The sequence below is a fragment of the Thermothelomyces heterothallicus genome, assembly GCF_042370625.1.
Source record: "Thermothelomyces heterothallicus CBS 202.75 unplaced genomic scaffold P884_scaffold_4, whole genome shotgun sequence".
Lineage (NCBI taxonomy): Eukaryota > Fungi > Ascomycota > Sordariomycetes > Sordariales > Chaetomiaceae > Thermothelomyces > Thermothelomyces heterothallicus.
Genome location: NW_027192565.1, coordinates 1288736 through 1304480, shown reverse-complemented (window position 1 = coordinate 1304480; position 15745 = coordinate 1288736). Strand labels below are relative to the sequence as shown.

General features: G+C 59.2%; 4 protein-coding genes across 4 annotated transcripts; 3 read left to right on the top strand and 1 right to left on the bottom strand.

The window, feature by feature from the left end:
* The first annotated feature begins 93 nt into the window (after positions 1-93).
* Positions 94-2746, top strand: P884DRAFT_238335 (myosin-binding striated muscle assembly central-domain-containing protein). The gene is made up of 2 exons (XM_069440077.1): positions 94-1226; positions 1316-2746. Exons 1-2 carry the CDS (start codon positions 477-479, stop codon positions 2687-2689), a joined length of 2124 nt encoding a protein of 707 aa, XP_069300233.1. The 5' UTR covers positions 94-476; the 3' UTR covers positions 2690-2746.
* Positions 2747-2767: 21 nt separating this feature from the next.
* Positions 2768-5159, bottom strand: P884DRAFT_97949 (ERCC4 domain-containing protein). The gene has a single exon (XM_069446214.1). The coding sequence runs from the start codon at positions 5000-5002 to the stop codon at positions 2846-2848; it is 2157 nt and encodes a 718-aa protein (XP_069300232.1). The 5' UTR covers positions 5003-5159; the 3' UTR covers positions 2768-2845.
* A 2336-nt stretch (positions 5160-7495) lies between these two features.
* P884DRAFT_267697 (uncharacterized protein) lies at positions 7496-13251 on the top strand (the record flags this gene model as incomplete). The annotated part of the gene is made up of 4 exons (XM_069442131.1): positions 7496-7658; positions 7763-8086; positions 8184-12559; positions 12643-13251. 4 exons carry the CDS (start codon positions 7496-7498, stop codon positions 13249-13251), a joined length of 5472 nt encoding a protein of 1823 aa, XP_069300231.1.
* Positions 13252-13291: 40 nt separating this feature from the next.
* Positions 13292-14014, top strand: P884DRAFT_97931 (uncharacterized protein). The gene has a single exon (XM_069446213.1). It carries the CDS (start codon positions 13378-13380, stop codon positions 13828-13830), a length of 453 nt encoding a protein of 150 aa, XP_069300230.1. The 5' UTR covers positions 13292-13377; the 3' UTR covers positions 13831-14014.
* The last annotated feature ends 1731 nt before the right edge of the window (positions 14015-15745 follow it).

Sequence of the window (15745 nt, the reverse complement as noted above, 5' to 3'; positions counted from 1 at the left end):
TTGGAGGGGCAGCTCCAGCTCTGGAGCTTACATTACACTTCGTGTGTACTAGTAAAGCTTCTTCAACTCCAGTGCTTACCTTACCCAAAGGTACCTTATCATACTTTCGGTGATGTTGCATATGCTCGACGCCCGTCCGGTTTGTACTGACATTCGTTTCACCGCGAAGCACATGCTGCATACGTCTGGCCCTTCGACTCGTATAAAAAAACTTTCCAGATTCCCAGGCGCAACAGCTAAGTGTTCCTCCCTCCTTCTTCTGCCGCTGCCCACGCTCACCCTTGCAACTCTGGCGTCTGCATCACCCACGACACCACGACCCCAAGCACAACACCGCCACAACTGGCCAAGACGCTTCTCCCTTTTCCATCTTGACTTCACCGCTGAACTACCATCAGTGTTGTTCGCTCAGTCTTTGAACACTACCAAAAACATCCATCCCCCCTTTCCCCCCACACACAACACACAACACTGCCATGGCGACCCCGGCTTCTGGGTCATCCAAGGCGACCCAGCCAACCTCTAGACAAGACAAGACGCTGCTCCTCTTTGCTCGGCTCATGGAAGGCGGCAAGGAGGACGAGGAGACGGCCGCTGACCTGGCCGAGCTGACGAAGCTTCTTAACGAGGACCGCAAGCTCACCAAGGAAGATGATAAGTCCATCATCTCAGTCATCGACATTGACTGCGTCGACACCATCTTTGGCCTCCTGGACATGAGACAGCCCGACGTGGTACGAGCCCAGGCCACTCTCTGCACGACTGCCTACCTCAATGCTGCCGGCGAGGAGGGCCAGCGGAAGGTCGCCGAGTTCTTCCACACCAGAATGAAGCGAGCCACCTACGATGACTACATAATCGCCTTCTGCGCCGCCACGGCCCTCTTCCCAATTGCATATGACCTCATGGCAGACCTGATCCACACCGAGGGCTTCCTCCCCAGCCTTGCCCCGCTCATGAGGCGGAAGTGGAAGAGCAAAAAGGTCGAGACGGCATGCCTAGAGATGCTCCAGGCGGCCTGTCTGCAGACCAAGTGCCATGCGGCCATTTACAAGTACTGCATCGACTGGATGGAGGAGATCATCTTCGAAGACCCCGAGGACCGCGTCGAAACCATGTGGCAGACCGAGACCGACCTGAAGATCGAAGAGGAAGGGGCCGGGCCGCTGAGACGGCACTGTGAGGAAGCCCGCAGCCTTGCCGCGGTAGTCTGGATGAAGATCATGGTTAGCGCCCACGCCCGATCGTGCGCCCGCAAGGCTGCCGAAGCCAGGGCCCTATTCGAAGCCGACTAACGCAGGACATCCTCCTAAAGGCAGCGCCGGTTCAGCTCGCAGAGAACCAGGGCACCGAGCCCAGCACCGATTCGGTAACAGGCAAGATCGAGATCCTTTCCAGACGATTCGCAAAGATGCTTTCAGCCAGTTCAGAACTTGTCCAGTGTGCGGTGGAGGGACTGGCCTTCGCAACCACGCGGCCGGTCATCAGGGAGCAGGTGGCACGCGACAGGGAAACCCTGCAGCGTCTCGTTAAGATCTTGGAGTCGGCGCCAGCGAAGTCGGCATTGGAATACGGCGTCCTCAGCATCTTTGCCCACCTCACCCGATACCAGCCCACCGAGACCGAGGAGCAGAAAAGGCTCAGGGAGCTCAAGGCGTATGCTAACGCGGCGGGGAAGCCACGGCCGGACCCTCTGGCCGACGACGCTCACGTAGCAGAGCGCTGCAAGCTCGTCTTCGAAGCCGGCGTGGCGTCCGCCCTGAGCAGGCGCGGCAGCACTGCCTCGGCCGCCTCCCTGTTCCAGATCGTTTCCATCCTCTCTTCTCTCTCCGTCACCCAATCCCGCCGCGGACAGCTCGCCCAGCAGGGCGCCGTCCGGGTGCTCGTCAACGCCTGGAACACGCTGCCGCGCAGCGAGGAAGCTCCCAGGCGCGTCGCAGCCCAAGCCCTCGCGCGCATTCTCATTTCTGTCAACCCGCAGCTAGTCTTCAAGCACATCCCAGAGCAGGCCGCCATCGGCCCCCTGGTCTCCCTCCTGACCCAGGACCCGACCGCCGAGACCCGCGACCTGCTGCCCACGTTCGAAGCCCTGATGGCCCTGACCAACCTCGCCTCCGGCAGCACCGGCGGAGACGGGAGCGCCACCCGCAAGGCCATCGTCAGCGCTGCCTGGGATGCCATCGAGGAGCAGCTGTTCAGCAGCAACGACCGCGTCTGCACCGCCGCCGTCGAGCTCGTCTGCAACCTGGTCCAGGACCCGGAGCAGACACTCCGCATCTTCGGCGACCGCTCGGCCAAGGCGTCCACCCGCATCAAGATCATCCTCGCCATGGCCGACGCCGAGGATGAGCAAACGCGGAGCGCGGCGGGTGGGGCGCTGGCCAGCATCTCGGCGTTTGACGGCATCGCGCGCGAGCTCGTGATGCAGCCGCGGGGTGCCGAGATAATTCTGGGTTTGTGTCGTGATGACAGCGAGGGATTGAGGCATCGCGGCGCGGTCGTGGTGGATAATCTGATTTCGCACGGCGGAGAAGTCGGGAAGTTGGCGAAGGAGAAGTTGTTTGCTTCGGACGGCGTTCGGGCGTTGACCGAGTGCGCGAAGAAGAGCCGGACACCGGAGGTGGTGCAAGCTGTTGTGCATGCGTTGGAGGTTTTGCTTGAGGGGAGGAATATGAGTGAGGCCATGTAATAATTCCGCCTTGTTTCCGTTCGAGATGTTTAACACGGCTAGTTATTGTCTGCAATTCGAGGCTCGAACTAGGGCAACGCGTCACGAACGTCTAGCCGGGGATGTGTGCGCTGTCCCCCCAAACTCCGCAAGACGCCTTGCGCTTCTGGGATGAACTTAAATATCTGTACTCGCCTCATCCCTCCCTAGGAATATCTTGAATATCCTCCGGCTAACCGCCTGCCCTACCGTCCGATCGCTCGCCTCGCCGTCCTTATTCACGCTCTTCCGCACCTTTTCTAGACTCAGCGGACCGCCATCCTCTAGCCCCTGGACCAGCTTTGGGACCGTCTCAAACTCTGCCGCGATGCCGTAAGCGATTGGAGCCGTCACGCGCCCGATCTCTTGCAACATGCGCACATAGGTGTCACGGGGACCGTCACCTGTGCGGACTTGCCCGCTCTCCATGCAGAACCCGGCGTCGTTGGCCGCGTCTCGCTGACGGCGGTAGGGCACGGTGCTGATGTGCTGCGTGAACACGGCAATCCAGCGGGCCGTCTCGAGGGGGATGGCGGTGTGGTGGATGAGCACCCCGTGGAGTATTTGAAGTTGGAGGAGGGACGTCTCAACGATTTCTTCATCAATGTAGGTTGGGGTGGCCGCAGCCTTGCGTTTCCGTTGCTGTTGAGTGCTGGAGGGGGGCTGTTGATCGCCCTCTAGTGGTTCGAGGCCGCCACGCACCGCTGTGACGAACTCCCTGTTGCGGACGCTGCGATTCTTGCGAAGCCACAGCTCCAGGCCTTCGATCAAGTAGATGATGGTGTCATTTGGAAAGTGATCCTTCATGCGCATGACGTGGTATTCGAGGCTAGCGTCTTCATCTTTCCCGAGAACGAGACCGACAAATTGGGCTGCTGAAACAACTACCATGGCGTAGTTCTCTTGCTCAATTCGTTCGGGAACGGGCTCCCAGTGCCCCTCTTCGTCGTTGTATCGGGAGCAAACTTTGCGACGCCATTTGATCACGTTCTCGACCGGGCTTGTCCACGAGGCAAACTCGACGTCGAGATCGCGTAGAAGGGCTTTTACTTGTTCCTTGAGAGTCTCTTTGAGAGTGATAGGAAGATCGACGATCATTTCCGGAGTTGACACCTTTTTGCCCGTTCGGATCTTGTTCACTTCTGCCAGAGCCGCAGCCCTTGCCTTTTCCCGAGCTTTCTCCTCTTTCTCACGTTCCCTTTGGAGCCTCTTACGTTCCTTTTCCGCTTCTCGCGCAGCCGCCTTTTCCTCCTTCTCCTTCGCTTTCTCGAGCGAAGTCCTCTTGCATCCGGCCTGGTCAGCCTTCGTCTCTGCCGACGTTAAAGTCCGCGATTGTTTGACAGCAGCCGACTCCGCAGATGTCTTGATAAATGCACCGAATTTCCGCTTTGAAGCAGCTAAGCCGGCGATATCAGGAAAATCGTCATCAGAGACTGTCTGGACTCCACAGTCGTCGTCAGAATCCTCCAACAAGACCACCTCTGACTGGCTTCTCTGGAGAGACCGTGAAGGCCTCCCAAAGCCATCATCGGTTGAGGCCGGAAGGGGCGCAGAGCTTGATATGGGATCCCATGCGGCCGTAAGCTGAGTAGAGTCTGCCGGACGCTGGACCTGTCCCGGGGAACTAGAGGCAAAAGGGTCGATGTCGTCCAGGACGGCTACTCGGCTCCCAGTCTTCAGGTGTTCGTGTCGCTGAAGTTGGGCGGGAGAGCTAGCAAAGGGGTCATCATCCAAATCATGGGACGGTAGCGTGGCTACCTGGTCGTGGGCCCTCCGAGGTGGCTGTTCCGTTGCCCCGGAAGAAGAACTGACGAGCGGATCTTCATCTTCAATCCATTGTCGCCGGGGCTCTGCCAGCTCGAGGCGAGAAAGAGCAGTCGCATTCGAACGATTGAGCCCACAGGCTCGAAGCGGCACCGCGGCTGTGGTCCGAGCTGATACACCGTTTGGGCTGCCAACGTTTGCACCATTGGGATGGAGCTTACGTCTCTTCTGCGCGGGTTCTTCGATAATTACGCTCTCGTCCTCGTGAGCTTTTTCGGAAGGGCAGACGTCATCGTCCGAAACAAGCCAAACATCGTCAGAAGAAATTTGAACTTCGGGCCGACGGTTTGGTATGGGGCTTCCCGAATTGACCAATTGATTGCGAGGAAGGGCGGACGCCAGAATGTTATCAGAATCAACCCTCCCGTTTTCCTGGGCCTTCGGCCCTGGTGGCGATGGTTGCCTCGTTCTTTGAAGGGAAGGAGAACCTGCGTCAGAGCTTGAAAGGAGCGAGATGACTTCAACGGGCATTGTACGACACAACGCCAGGCCAAGAATACCCTCTGTGGTGTATTATGACACTTGATCCCAACTTGTTGAGAAGAAATCGACAAAAAAGGAAAATAGGTGGACCGTTCTGTGCTTCAGCGAGTGCCTCAATCATGCATTGCTGACTGCACGCTGTGATGAACGCCTGCCCCTATTGCGCGTTTGCATGGCAACCAGCGTAGGATGCGTGACGGAAGGCGCGAAACAAACGCAAGATCACGTGACTGCGCCACGCATGTATGTGCCTACGCATTACGGAGGACGCGTTGCGTGGATGCAAATCCTTCCGGGACAACGGAGTAGCTCGGGCATTGGAATGTAGTTAGGTATATGAAATCCAACCTGATGCACGACACCCACGTCTTCCCGTTTGTTCTTTTGCGAGGTTTACAGCACGGTTTGTTTACCCCTTGCGAGGATGGATTTCCACTACATGATGTCTCGGCAAGTCCGCACGTGGGGAGAACTCGGACCCCCAGATTGCTTTCGCGACCCCCGTTTGTGACCAAGCTTTCGAATTCGGAGCCTTTTGCGCTCGCTTCGACTAGTACCGAACGGATCGTCGCGGCGAATATCTCGGTCTGGCCTAGTGCGCGCACGGTTGCGAGGACTCTGCTTGAATGCCCGTTTCGGAAGTCGGGAGGTCGGACCTGGCCGGTTTGGGACGAAGCCGTTTGCGAGGCACCGTGGAGTTAGTGTACACTACACGAATACTCGCCACCTTACAAACGGAGTACGGAGTTCGCTAATACACTACACTCGAGCCCTTTATGGTCGAACAAGTAGATGCATGCTCGATTCGGTATCATGATGGATTGTCAACTTTTTTTTTTTTCCCCCTTTAGTGCTCCCTGCGAAATTGGTCCATCACCAGAACCGATCGTCCCATGTCCCAGAGATGTTCGAGATGAAGCGCCGTGCACCGTGTCAAGGCGTGCAGCTCCTCCATGCATCAGGATGTGTTCTCAAACTACCGTCGGCCTATCAAGACACAGAGCCCCATACTCGCAGTGCAGCACCTAACTGGCTTGTCAATGCTGTTTGAGTAGGACGGTTACATCTGGGCTGCCCCGCGCTTTTCAAAACGGACGAAGCTCGACGACGATCCCTTTTCTGCGACCATTCTGCCATTCGTGCCATTGGTGTCTTTCACCATACAATACGCTCCCTGAATTGTAGATGTCTTGTAGCTTTGTAAGGTCGTGTTCGGTTGCTGAGCGCGGCATGTGATGATGATAGCACTTGTGCGGGTTACACAGTAAAGGCATCACAGTACGGTACGATGAAGCCGAGGCGTGGGCGAATCTGAGCTGTCTGTCCCTGGAGCCAAGCAGGTCTCGTCCCACTGCTGCGCGTCGTGTGCGCACGGCCGCTAACCCCGGTCGGGCGCTTTCATCCCATCTCTTCCACAAACCGAATCCCGGATGCGCGAACCGGGGCCCACCAACGACCCTCCACTGGAGATGGCGCTTGTAGGAACCCCATACGAAACCAGTTCCTGGCTCCCAAAACGCTCAAACCACGAATCACCTCGCGACAGGAGCGGGCGACCAAACCGTGGGCAGTTCCTCCGTTGCCTCGCATTTCTTTTTTCCGTTCTTTTTCTTTCCCCCTTCTTGAGGCCCAGGATTTGGCTTGCTGAAGATGCTGCGGAGCACAAAAAAAAGACTTGAAAGAAGACCTCGATGCAGCCAGTGTTCCGGAAAAGAAAACAACCCGGACCACCTGATTACCTAGATATTGATTCTGCTTTGTGACGGGAAGTGGTACATAAATAAGGTACATACCTTCCATATTTGCACGTTGCGTACACTACTCTGGAGGTGCGTAGGACACTAGTGTACGAATTCCTACCGAGTGGTAACTACAGTATGTACAGTACACTACGGAGGACGCTACCAGGTCTTTGGGTTTAGCTTCGGTACCTTACCTTATCGCCAACCCGGTCGAGCCCAGGGTTTCCGCCCCATCGAGTGAACCCCCCCAGCGAAGCTTCAGGGGATGCGTTTGGTAATTCGCGCCACCCCGGTCGGTGCAATCAAATAAACAAGGGGAACGCCCCCAAACGAACCACCCCAGACAGTGGAAAGCGTTTTTCCCAAGAGATAGCCGGACCGCACTCGGGACGACGCAGAATCCTCGATTTTTGGAGGGACGCAGATGACGCCCCTCGTGTATGGCCCAGAGCAAAAACCCTTTTTGCGGGGCCGTTGCTGCTGACCTCTGCTGCGGGCATTTGGAGAATCAATTGAGCCAGTGCGGTTCGTCCCGTCGATCGCGCATCTCCAGCGATTTTCCCTGTGCAGCGAGCGACCACCGCCGGCGGGAAAAGGCAACTGGCCAGTCCCACAGCGCCGGCTCATATCGACCGATACGCGAACCCTTTTAACACGCTTCGAGGTTCACGGTCAACCCACGACCGCCCCCCCGCCCCCCCCTCCCCCCCCTTCTCCTCCATTCCCAGACGCCGACGACATGGCAAGCTCACCACCAGCGTCGCCCGGCGGACCACCTCCGCGACCCATGAGCGCCATGATCCGTCCGACACCGAGGAGCAACAGCCGCATGAGCATGCAGAGCAGAGCCGGGGGAGGAAGCAGGGCGTCGGACGAGGATGCGAAGACGGCCGTCAAAGTCGGTAAGTGGCACACACAACAATCACTGCCTCTCGAGCGCCTGCATCCCCTCCAGATCGATAAGCGATTCTGACTCGAGCCTTTTTTTTTTCCTTTTTTTGTGCAGCGGTCCGAGTTCGCCCTCCCTTGCAGCCGACCGACCCCGGCTACGAACTTATACCCCAGCGCTTCCAGCGATCTATGGTACATGTGCAGTCGCCGACGAGCCTTGCCATCGACTCGCCCCAGGGGCGCAAGCTTTTCGTTTTCGACAGGGTATTCGCGCCCGAGGTGGATCAGGCAGGGATATGGGAGTATCTCGAGGAGTGCATCAACGCGTTTACCCAGGGTTACAATGTCTCCCTGCTCGCCTACGGCCAGTCCGGCGCCGGCAAGTCGTACACGATGGGCACCTCGGGCCCTGCCGAGCAAGGTGATCCCGAGGCCATGGGTGAGTGGCCTTTCCGACGTCGTGTGACGTTGTGTTTGTGTGTGTGTGTCTGTGTGTGCGCGCGCGCGCTTGCTAACCGCACCGTCATCCCGCTTAGGCGTCATCCCGCGCGCTGCAACCGCGCTGTTCGAGCAGCTGGAGGGACCCAAGAGGAATCCCAACCGGAGTTCCATGTCGCAGCTTCGTACGCCCGCGCGATACTCAGCGTCGCAAGCGGCCGGCCCCTCTCAGGGGGAGAAGAACTGGACGCTGCGCGCCTCGTACGTCGAAATCTACAACGAGCAGCTGAGGGACCTCTTGTCGCCAGACAACGTCCCACCCCACGAGCGAGCCACCGTCACCATCCGCGAGGACGTCAGGGGCAACATCATCCTCACAGGCCTGCGCCAGGTCGAGGTCAACTCGGTCGAGGAGCTGATGAGCGTCTTGAACCAGGGCTCTACCCTCCGGCAAACCGATGCGACAGCCATCAACGCGCGGTCGTCCCGCTCCCACGCCGTCTTCACCCTGAACCTCGTGCAGAAGAAGAACAGGCTGCAAACGGCCCAAGGTGCCGAGAGGCGGCTCTCGATGCCATTGGAAGCCTTGACCGGAGGCGAGACGTTCGTGACGACGGACAGCAAGATGCACTTTGTCGACCTGGCCGGGAGCGAGCGCCTCAAGAACACGGGCGCCCAGGGCGAGCGCGCCAGGGAAGGCATCTCGATCAACGGGGGACTCGCCGCGCTCGGCAAGGTCATCTCGCAGCTCTCGTCTCGTCAGCCCGGCGCTCACGTATCCTACCGCGATTCCAAGCTCACCCGCCTGCTCCAGGACTCGTTAGGCGGCAACGCCATCACGTACATGATCGCCTGCGTGACGCCGGCCGAGTTCCACCTCAGCGAGACGCTGAACACGGTGCAATATGCGCAGAGGGCCCGAGCGATCCAGAGCAAGCCCCGGATCCAGCAGGTCGAGGAGGGCGACAAGCAGGCCATCATCGACCGCCTGAAGGCCGAGGTGGCATTCCTGCGGGAGCAAATCCGGAGTGCGGAAAGGAGCGGGGGCGAGCGCCGTGCCCTGACCCCCGGCGAGAGGTCCGAGCGGCAGAGCGAGCGGGAGGTCGAGCTCCAGAACCGCCTGTTAGACGCCGAGGAGAACTACAAGACCCTAAGCCAGCGCCACGCGAAACTCATCGCGGAGATGGCCAAGGCCAGGGACAACGAGGCCGCCGAGAATCAGCACAACCACGAGGAGGGCGACAGTGCCACCGAGCGACTCAACCGCTCCAACAGCTTTGCCCAGGCGGTGGAGCAGGTTGTGCTCGAGTACGAGAAGACGATTCAGTCGCTGGAGCACTCGCTCGCCAGTACCCGGGCCACCCTGGCCATCACCGAAGGCAACCTTCTCGAGAGGGAGACCAAGTGCGCCTACACCGAGACCATCAACAACCAGCTCCAAGCGAGGCTGCAGAAGATGATGGACCGCGAGGCGAGCACCGAACACTACCTGCACGACCTGGAGGCCAAGCTGGACGGGCATACGTCGGGCGACGAAAAGAACGCCATGATCATCGAGGAGCTGCGCAAGGAGATCAACCGCCTGCGCGAGAACGAGGCCACGTGCGAGGACTACATCTCGACGCTCGAAGAGCGCCTCGCCGAGGCGGATCAGGATGCCGAGCTCATGCAGCGCGAGATCGACAGGTTAGAGCAGGTTATCGAGCGCCAGCGCAGCCTAGGAAAGCTGGACTCGCTCCTGCACGAGCTCGACAATATCCAGCAGGACACGCCAGCCGCCGACGCCGCGAACGGGCTGGGCAACGGCACCGGCACCGGCACCGGCACCGGCCATCGGCGCACGGCCAGCCGCAGCATTGCCCAGCGCTCGCGCAGCCAGAGCTACGCCAGCCGACACGGCCAGATAGAGGAGGCGGTTCCCGAGAGGGGAGAGGAAGACATCCCGGAGGAGGTCGAGGATGGGGCCGAGACGCAGAAGAACGCGACTACGGAGACGACCGCGGAGGCCACCACGCCGAAACCTTCGCACGCTCCACTGGCAGCCGAGACTCGCGAGGCCGAGTACGCCGCCAGCCCCGCGCAGTCCAAGTTCGTTGCCGACAAGCTCGAGACCGTCACCCAGGAGCTTCTCGGCTTGCGCGTCGAGCACGAGACGACGCTTAACGAGTACGGGCTCCTCCAGGCCAAGTACGAGGAAGCGCTCCGCGCCCTCGCCGAGCTCCAGGATGTGGTGGACGAGTCGCGGCACCCGCAACGCCCGAGGGACTCGATGCTCTCGGTGGCCTCGCCCTTCACCCGGCCGCACTCCTTCTCTTCCGATGCTAGGACCAACGACACCACCAAGGACGGCGCGTATCTCTCCTCTAAGTCGCTCTCGTCCGAGCTGTCCTCGGCATTGGATTCTCCAGCGACCACCGTGGAAGCGTCCGACGCGGAGACTGCGGTGCTGCCCAAGGCCGAGGATGCCGCCGGATCTGGGCCGGCGGAGCCAACCAGGGCGGATGCCCTTGCTTTGGAGGTTGAGAGACTCAAGGCGCTTGCCGCCGAGAGAGAGCTTGCCGAGAAGGAGCTTGCCGAGCGCTATGCCCAGCTGGAAGAACAGCACCAGCACACCCTCGACATGGTCGAGGAACTCAAGACGGAGGTCGCCAAGGCCCAGGCGGCCAGCAGCGAAGCGTCGTCTCCAAAGGGCAACACTCCGGTGATCCGCCGCAAGTCCAGCCAGAACGTCATGATCATCGATCGCGCTCACCGGTCGTTCGCGTCGCTGCGGAACATTGCCGCCGAGAACTTTGAGAACCAGCCGGATGTGATGCAAAACTTCGAGCTCAACCTGAATGCGGCCATGCACGAGCTCCACTCGAGATCCGAGCGCATCCAGGAGCTCGAGGCCGACGTCGCGACAGCCAAGAAGGAGATGGAGACAAAGATGACCATCATCTCGGGCCTGACGCGCGAGCGCTCCAGCTTGAAGGCGACCTCCCCCATGGATATGGCCATGGTATCCACCCTCCGGGAGCAGCTCGAGCAGAGCGAGATGCACATCAGGGAGATGCAGGAGGCGCATTCCGCGCGCGAGAAGGAACTGGAGGGTCAGCTGGCCGAGCTGCGGGAGTCGCTGAAGCAGGCCACGCTCGAGGCAGAGGAGGCCAGGGCGTCGGCCAAGGCGGCCGTCGAGCTCCAAGAGTCTATGAAGCAGGCTTCTCTCGCCGCGGCGGAGACCTCCGCAGCTGATGCCAAGGCCGTTGCCGAGTTGCAGGAATCGCTCGAGCAGGCGACTGGGGCGGCGGCGGAGGCAGAGGCGGCGGAGTCTGCCAGGGCCTCGTCGGAGGAGTCGGCAGCCCAGCTCGAGCTGCGCGAGAAGAGGATCTCGGAGCTCGAGTCCGAGCTCGCCGGCTTGGAGGAGAGGCACAACATGGCCTTGCAGAGCATGCGCGAGACGGAAGAGCAGATGGCCAAGACGATCAAGGAACTGGAGAGCCAGGTCGCGACCGTCTCGGAGCAGCTGGCCGAGGCCGAGCGGAAGAGACCCGAGGAAGAGGAGGCGCTCAAGGAGGCCGAGGCCAAGCACAAGAAGCTGGTCGACTTCTTGCAGAGCGAGATCGATGAGTACAAGAGCATCATCAGTAGCAACCAGTCCAAGGTTGCCGAGGTCGAGCAGCAGCACGCGGCGACCAAGAAGCTGCTCGAGATTGCCGCGAACGACCGTGACGAGGCGTCGAAGGAGCTCGAGGCGCACAAGGAGCTGGTAGCTAAGCTGGAAGCTCAAATAGCCGATCACGAAGAGACCATCAGAGCCCACCAGGAGAGCATCAGCGAGCTGCAGTCGAAGCACGCTCAGGAGATCAAGGAGCTGGAGTCGTCTGCGAAGCAAGATCTCGAGTCGCAGCTAGCGGCCCTCAAGTCCGAGCACGCAGGTCGCATCAGCCGGCTCGAGGGCGATCTGACCGAGGCGCGGGAAGAGCTCATGAAGGTTGCCACGCAGGTCGCCTTCGCTCTCGGTCTGGACGTCAGCGTCGAGAGGATCTCGGAGCGCATCGAGCAGCTCGCCTCGTACCAGAAGGGTCTGGTCCAGGAGCAGGAGAGGAGGGAAGAACTCGAGAGCCACGTGCTGGAGCTGTCCAACATCAACGACGCGGTCATGCGCGACCTCGAGGCGGTCCGGGAGAGCCTGAACGAGGTTCTCGAGGGGGAGAGCGCCAATGCGAAGAATCCCTCTTGCCCGGTCAGGGAGCAGGTCGACCTGGTCAAGAAGAAAGTGGCGGATCTCGAGACCAAGAACAAGAAGAACTCGCGGCTCGTCGAAGAGCTCGAGGACCAGCTGCAGAACAACTACGATCAGGTACAGATGGCGAGCAATCGCCTGTCGACGCTGCAGATGGAGCGGAACGCGCAGCTGGAGGAGGCCAACGCCGCCAAGGCCAAGCTGCAATCCGAGCTGGATACCCTCCGGGAGGAGTACGCCGCTCTCCAGGTACGTTGTCTCTCTCTGTCCCTAACCAGTCCCTCCTCCCCTCTTCTCTTCCCCCCTCCTAACAATAATAACACCGTACACAGGCCAAGCTGGACGCCGTGCAGTCGGCCGAGAGTCCGCAGCGCTCCAACTCGCTCACGGGCCAGGTCCGCAAGAGCAACTCGGTCGCGTCCCTCCCGTCCCCGCCGCCGGCCATCCCGCTGCCCCCTCTCCCGAACGGCACGTCGGGCTCCAACCCGGGCACGACCTCCCCGACCCCTCGGCCGCCCAGCAAGGACATCGGCGGGGGCTCGCCGTCGTCGCCATCGTCGGCGGCGGCGACGGCGGGCATCATGCAGATCCAGGAGGACCAGGAGGCGCGGATCCGGCTCATCGAGAAGGCGCTCCGGGCGGAGAAGCAGCTCACGGCGACGCTGGAGGAGGCGCTCACGGACCTGGAGCAGCAGCAGAACGCGCTGCAGTCGGACTGCGACGCGTGGCGGCGCCGGGCCGGCGAGCTCGAGGCCGAGGTCAAGGCGCTCAAGGAGCGGCCCCCCGCGGCGGCCGACCAGGACCTCCACCGGTACAGCCTGCAGCAGGTCGAGGAGGAGCGGCGCAAGCGGCGCGACGCCGAGATCGCGCGCGCGCACCTCGAGGAGCGCATGAACACCATCTCCAAGAAGAAGAAGAAGGGGAGCCTCAACTGCTTCTAAGAGGGAGGGCGGCTGCGGCTTTGGCTTTGCCTATGGCCATGGCTATGGCTATGATTGGTGGCGGTGGCGGTGGCGGTGGTGTCTTGGCGCTTGTTGTGATGGTGATAGCGTTGGTGATGGTGGTGGATGGGAACAAAGGAAGGGGGCAAAAAACGATTGAAACGGTTCCGAGTTGATGGATGGGATTGGTCTGGTTCGGGACGAAAAGCGCCCATGGCGGAGAGATGGGAGATGACTTTCACGGCGAGCATGGATTTCACAAGGCGAGTTGGCATTCTTGCCTTCTTTCTTGTCTTCGCTGCTGCTCCTGCTTCTAGCGAGAGCGAGCAGAGAAGATTGTTCTGGTTTGATGAATTTCTCCTCTTCTTTTCCTCGATTTGTTTTTTTCTCTATCTTTTTATGTTTTTGTTAACTCTTCTCTGGTTGTTTATTTTTCTGTTTGGTTGGATCCCTGTTTGTCCGTCTTTCTTCCCGTTCTGTTATTGTTTCGACTCATTGATTCCCCCTCGAGTTTTTTCGTCAGAATCCGTTCAATCGCAGCGGAGTGTTTGTTGCGTTTTGGCCGAACGCTCAGGTTGATATCCCCCCCCCCCTACCTTTTTCTTCTGCACGCGCTACTCTTGCGTCGTTACTGGTAATGACCTTGGCACTCAACTGATGTATGTCGGCCATGTGTCTGTATGTACATGTATGTATGTACTTTTTATTCCCGTTACTTTGGAAAATTTATGATGGGAAGAGTGGTCGGCTGTTTACGCCTTTTTCAGATTTGATGAATGGCCAATGTGTGTCTCTCTCTCTCTCTGTGTGTGTGTGTGTGTGCGTGACTGACTTGCTGTGACTGGCTAGTCACTGTGGCGACTTACGGGTTGGGGGTTACGACAGCCAAGCAAAGGGAAGGGGGAGAGAACCATACGTCGTGCCGCAAGCGCTGAGGCGGCGGACGGATGGATGGCGTCCGTATCCACCAAACAGCGCAGGGGAACACGTTCGTGCCAGAATTACGGAGGACTGTGTATACAACCCTCCCAGCAGGAACTGCCGAGTTCGTTCGTCCCATGGGGAAGGCAGGTGCTACCTCGACACGTGCTCCTCCTGTATGGGTGCCTTCATTATTATTATCTACTAGTATATCCAGCCCTACGGGAAAGAGCCAAAACGCCAACGAATGTTATAGCCCACATCGTACACTACGGGGCGAGGAATGGCATGACGTATCGGACCAAGGGCTGGCTTGGGCCGTGGGCGCATTCGGTTGGTCACCTGGTGCAATGCGAGGACGGGGCCGCCGTGGTTGTCTAGTGTACTACGTAGAGTCGCATGATGCAGGGATAATAATAGTTAATAACTAACAAGTTAGAGGGGCACTCGGTCCTGCGGGAACGGAGATCGTTACTGATTGTTCGGGGCCCCGGACCCACCTCGGGTCTGTGGAAAGGGAGTCCCAGCCAAGCTCTCTCTACGAGAACAAGCAGCCAGCAGCCCCTAACGTTATTCCGAATGTAGATACATGCCTTACATACAAACAAACGTTCTGCTGTGATCGATTATTACTGTACTGTAACTATCGGTATGTATGTATGGACGTACATACCATACGCATTCCGTAGCAGCCGAGCAGCCCCGAATTGCCCGAGGCAATCGCTGGACAAAGGGGACTCGCAGGTTGTTTACCTCCGGCTACGGGCGTCCCATCCCGATGCGATCCGAACTCTCGCATGCTCCAGGAGAATAGAGACGCCAGTTGCTCAGCGCTGCTCGAAACAGCAGGCGGCTCGTTGCCTTGGTTGGTTTTGGCTGGCCTCCTGCGGTAGTGTGTGTGACGGGTAAACCGGTAATTTGGGAATATGGTGATTTGGAATTTCTCGTCATCTGTCAAGAAATGGAACGTAATGTAATGTGGGAGGCCCGCAAAACCAAGGGGGGTCTTCTTGTGGGTTGAGTCTTCTGGGACCGGATGCGGGGCAGAAGCTGAGGAAACCAATCCTCTGTCGACGCCGAGCACGTTAACTATTCTGATTCGCGTGCGGGAGTGCGTCAGGCCAATACCATTGCCGGATCGAGCTCTGCAAGTGACGAATGCGGCGCCTGGGGCATTGATGCTGCCCAGGGTCGTGCTGGGCAGATGCGGGGAGACGAGCTCGCGGCGGAGAGGATGGAAGCCTTTGGATCTGGAACTAGTGGGACGTGCAGACTTGTGCGTGCGTGCGTTCACCAAGTATTAACTACCGTCCAATGTATCGGTACTTCGTACCTCATCGCACTTCTATCCGTCCCCCCACCCTACTGCTTTTCCTCGGGTGCGTGAGAGGGTTCGAGTAATTAGTTTCCCGCTGCGTCCTGGGTCAATTACCAGGCAGACAATGTATAGGAAAACCGAGTTCGCTGTTCCCAATTCGCTCTCAATATTGTCATTGCCGTCTTTTCCTCCTCTGCTTAATCGAAGAAGCAAAAGAAAGGCCTCAATGAAACTGGTAGGCACGACCAACCGAAC

What these genes read in the sequence shown, in the direction of transcription:
- P884DRAFT_97931 (XM_069446213.1), top strand. Translation starts at nt 13,378, where the DNA reads ATGGGAACAAAGGAAGGGGGCAAAAAACGATTGAAACGGTTCCGAGTT.
- P884DRAFT_238335 (XM_069440077.1), top strand. Translation starts at nt 477, where the DNA reads ATGGCGACCCCGGCTTCTGGGTCATCCAAGGCGACCCAGCCAACCTCT. An exon ending in TAGTCTGGATGAAGATCATG is followed by an intron (nt 1,227 to 1,315) that starts GTTAGCGCCCAC and finishes ATCCTCCTAAAG; the next exon opens with GCAGCGCCGGTTCAGCTCGC.
- P884DRAFT_97949 (XM_069446214.1), bottom strand. Translation starts at nt 5,002, where the DNA reads ATGCCCGTTGAAGTCATCTCGCTCCTTTCAAGCTCTGACGCAGGTTCT.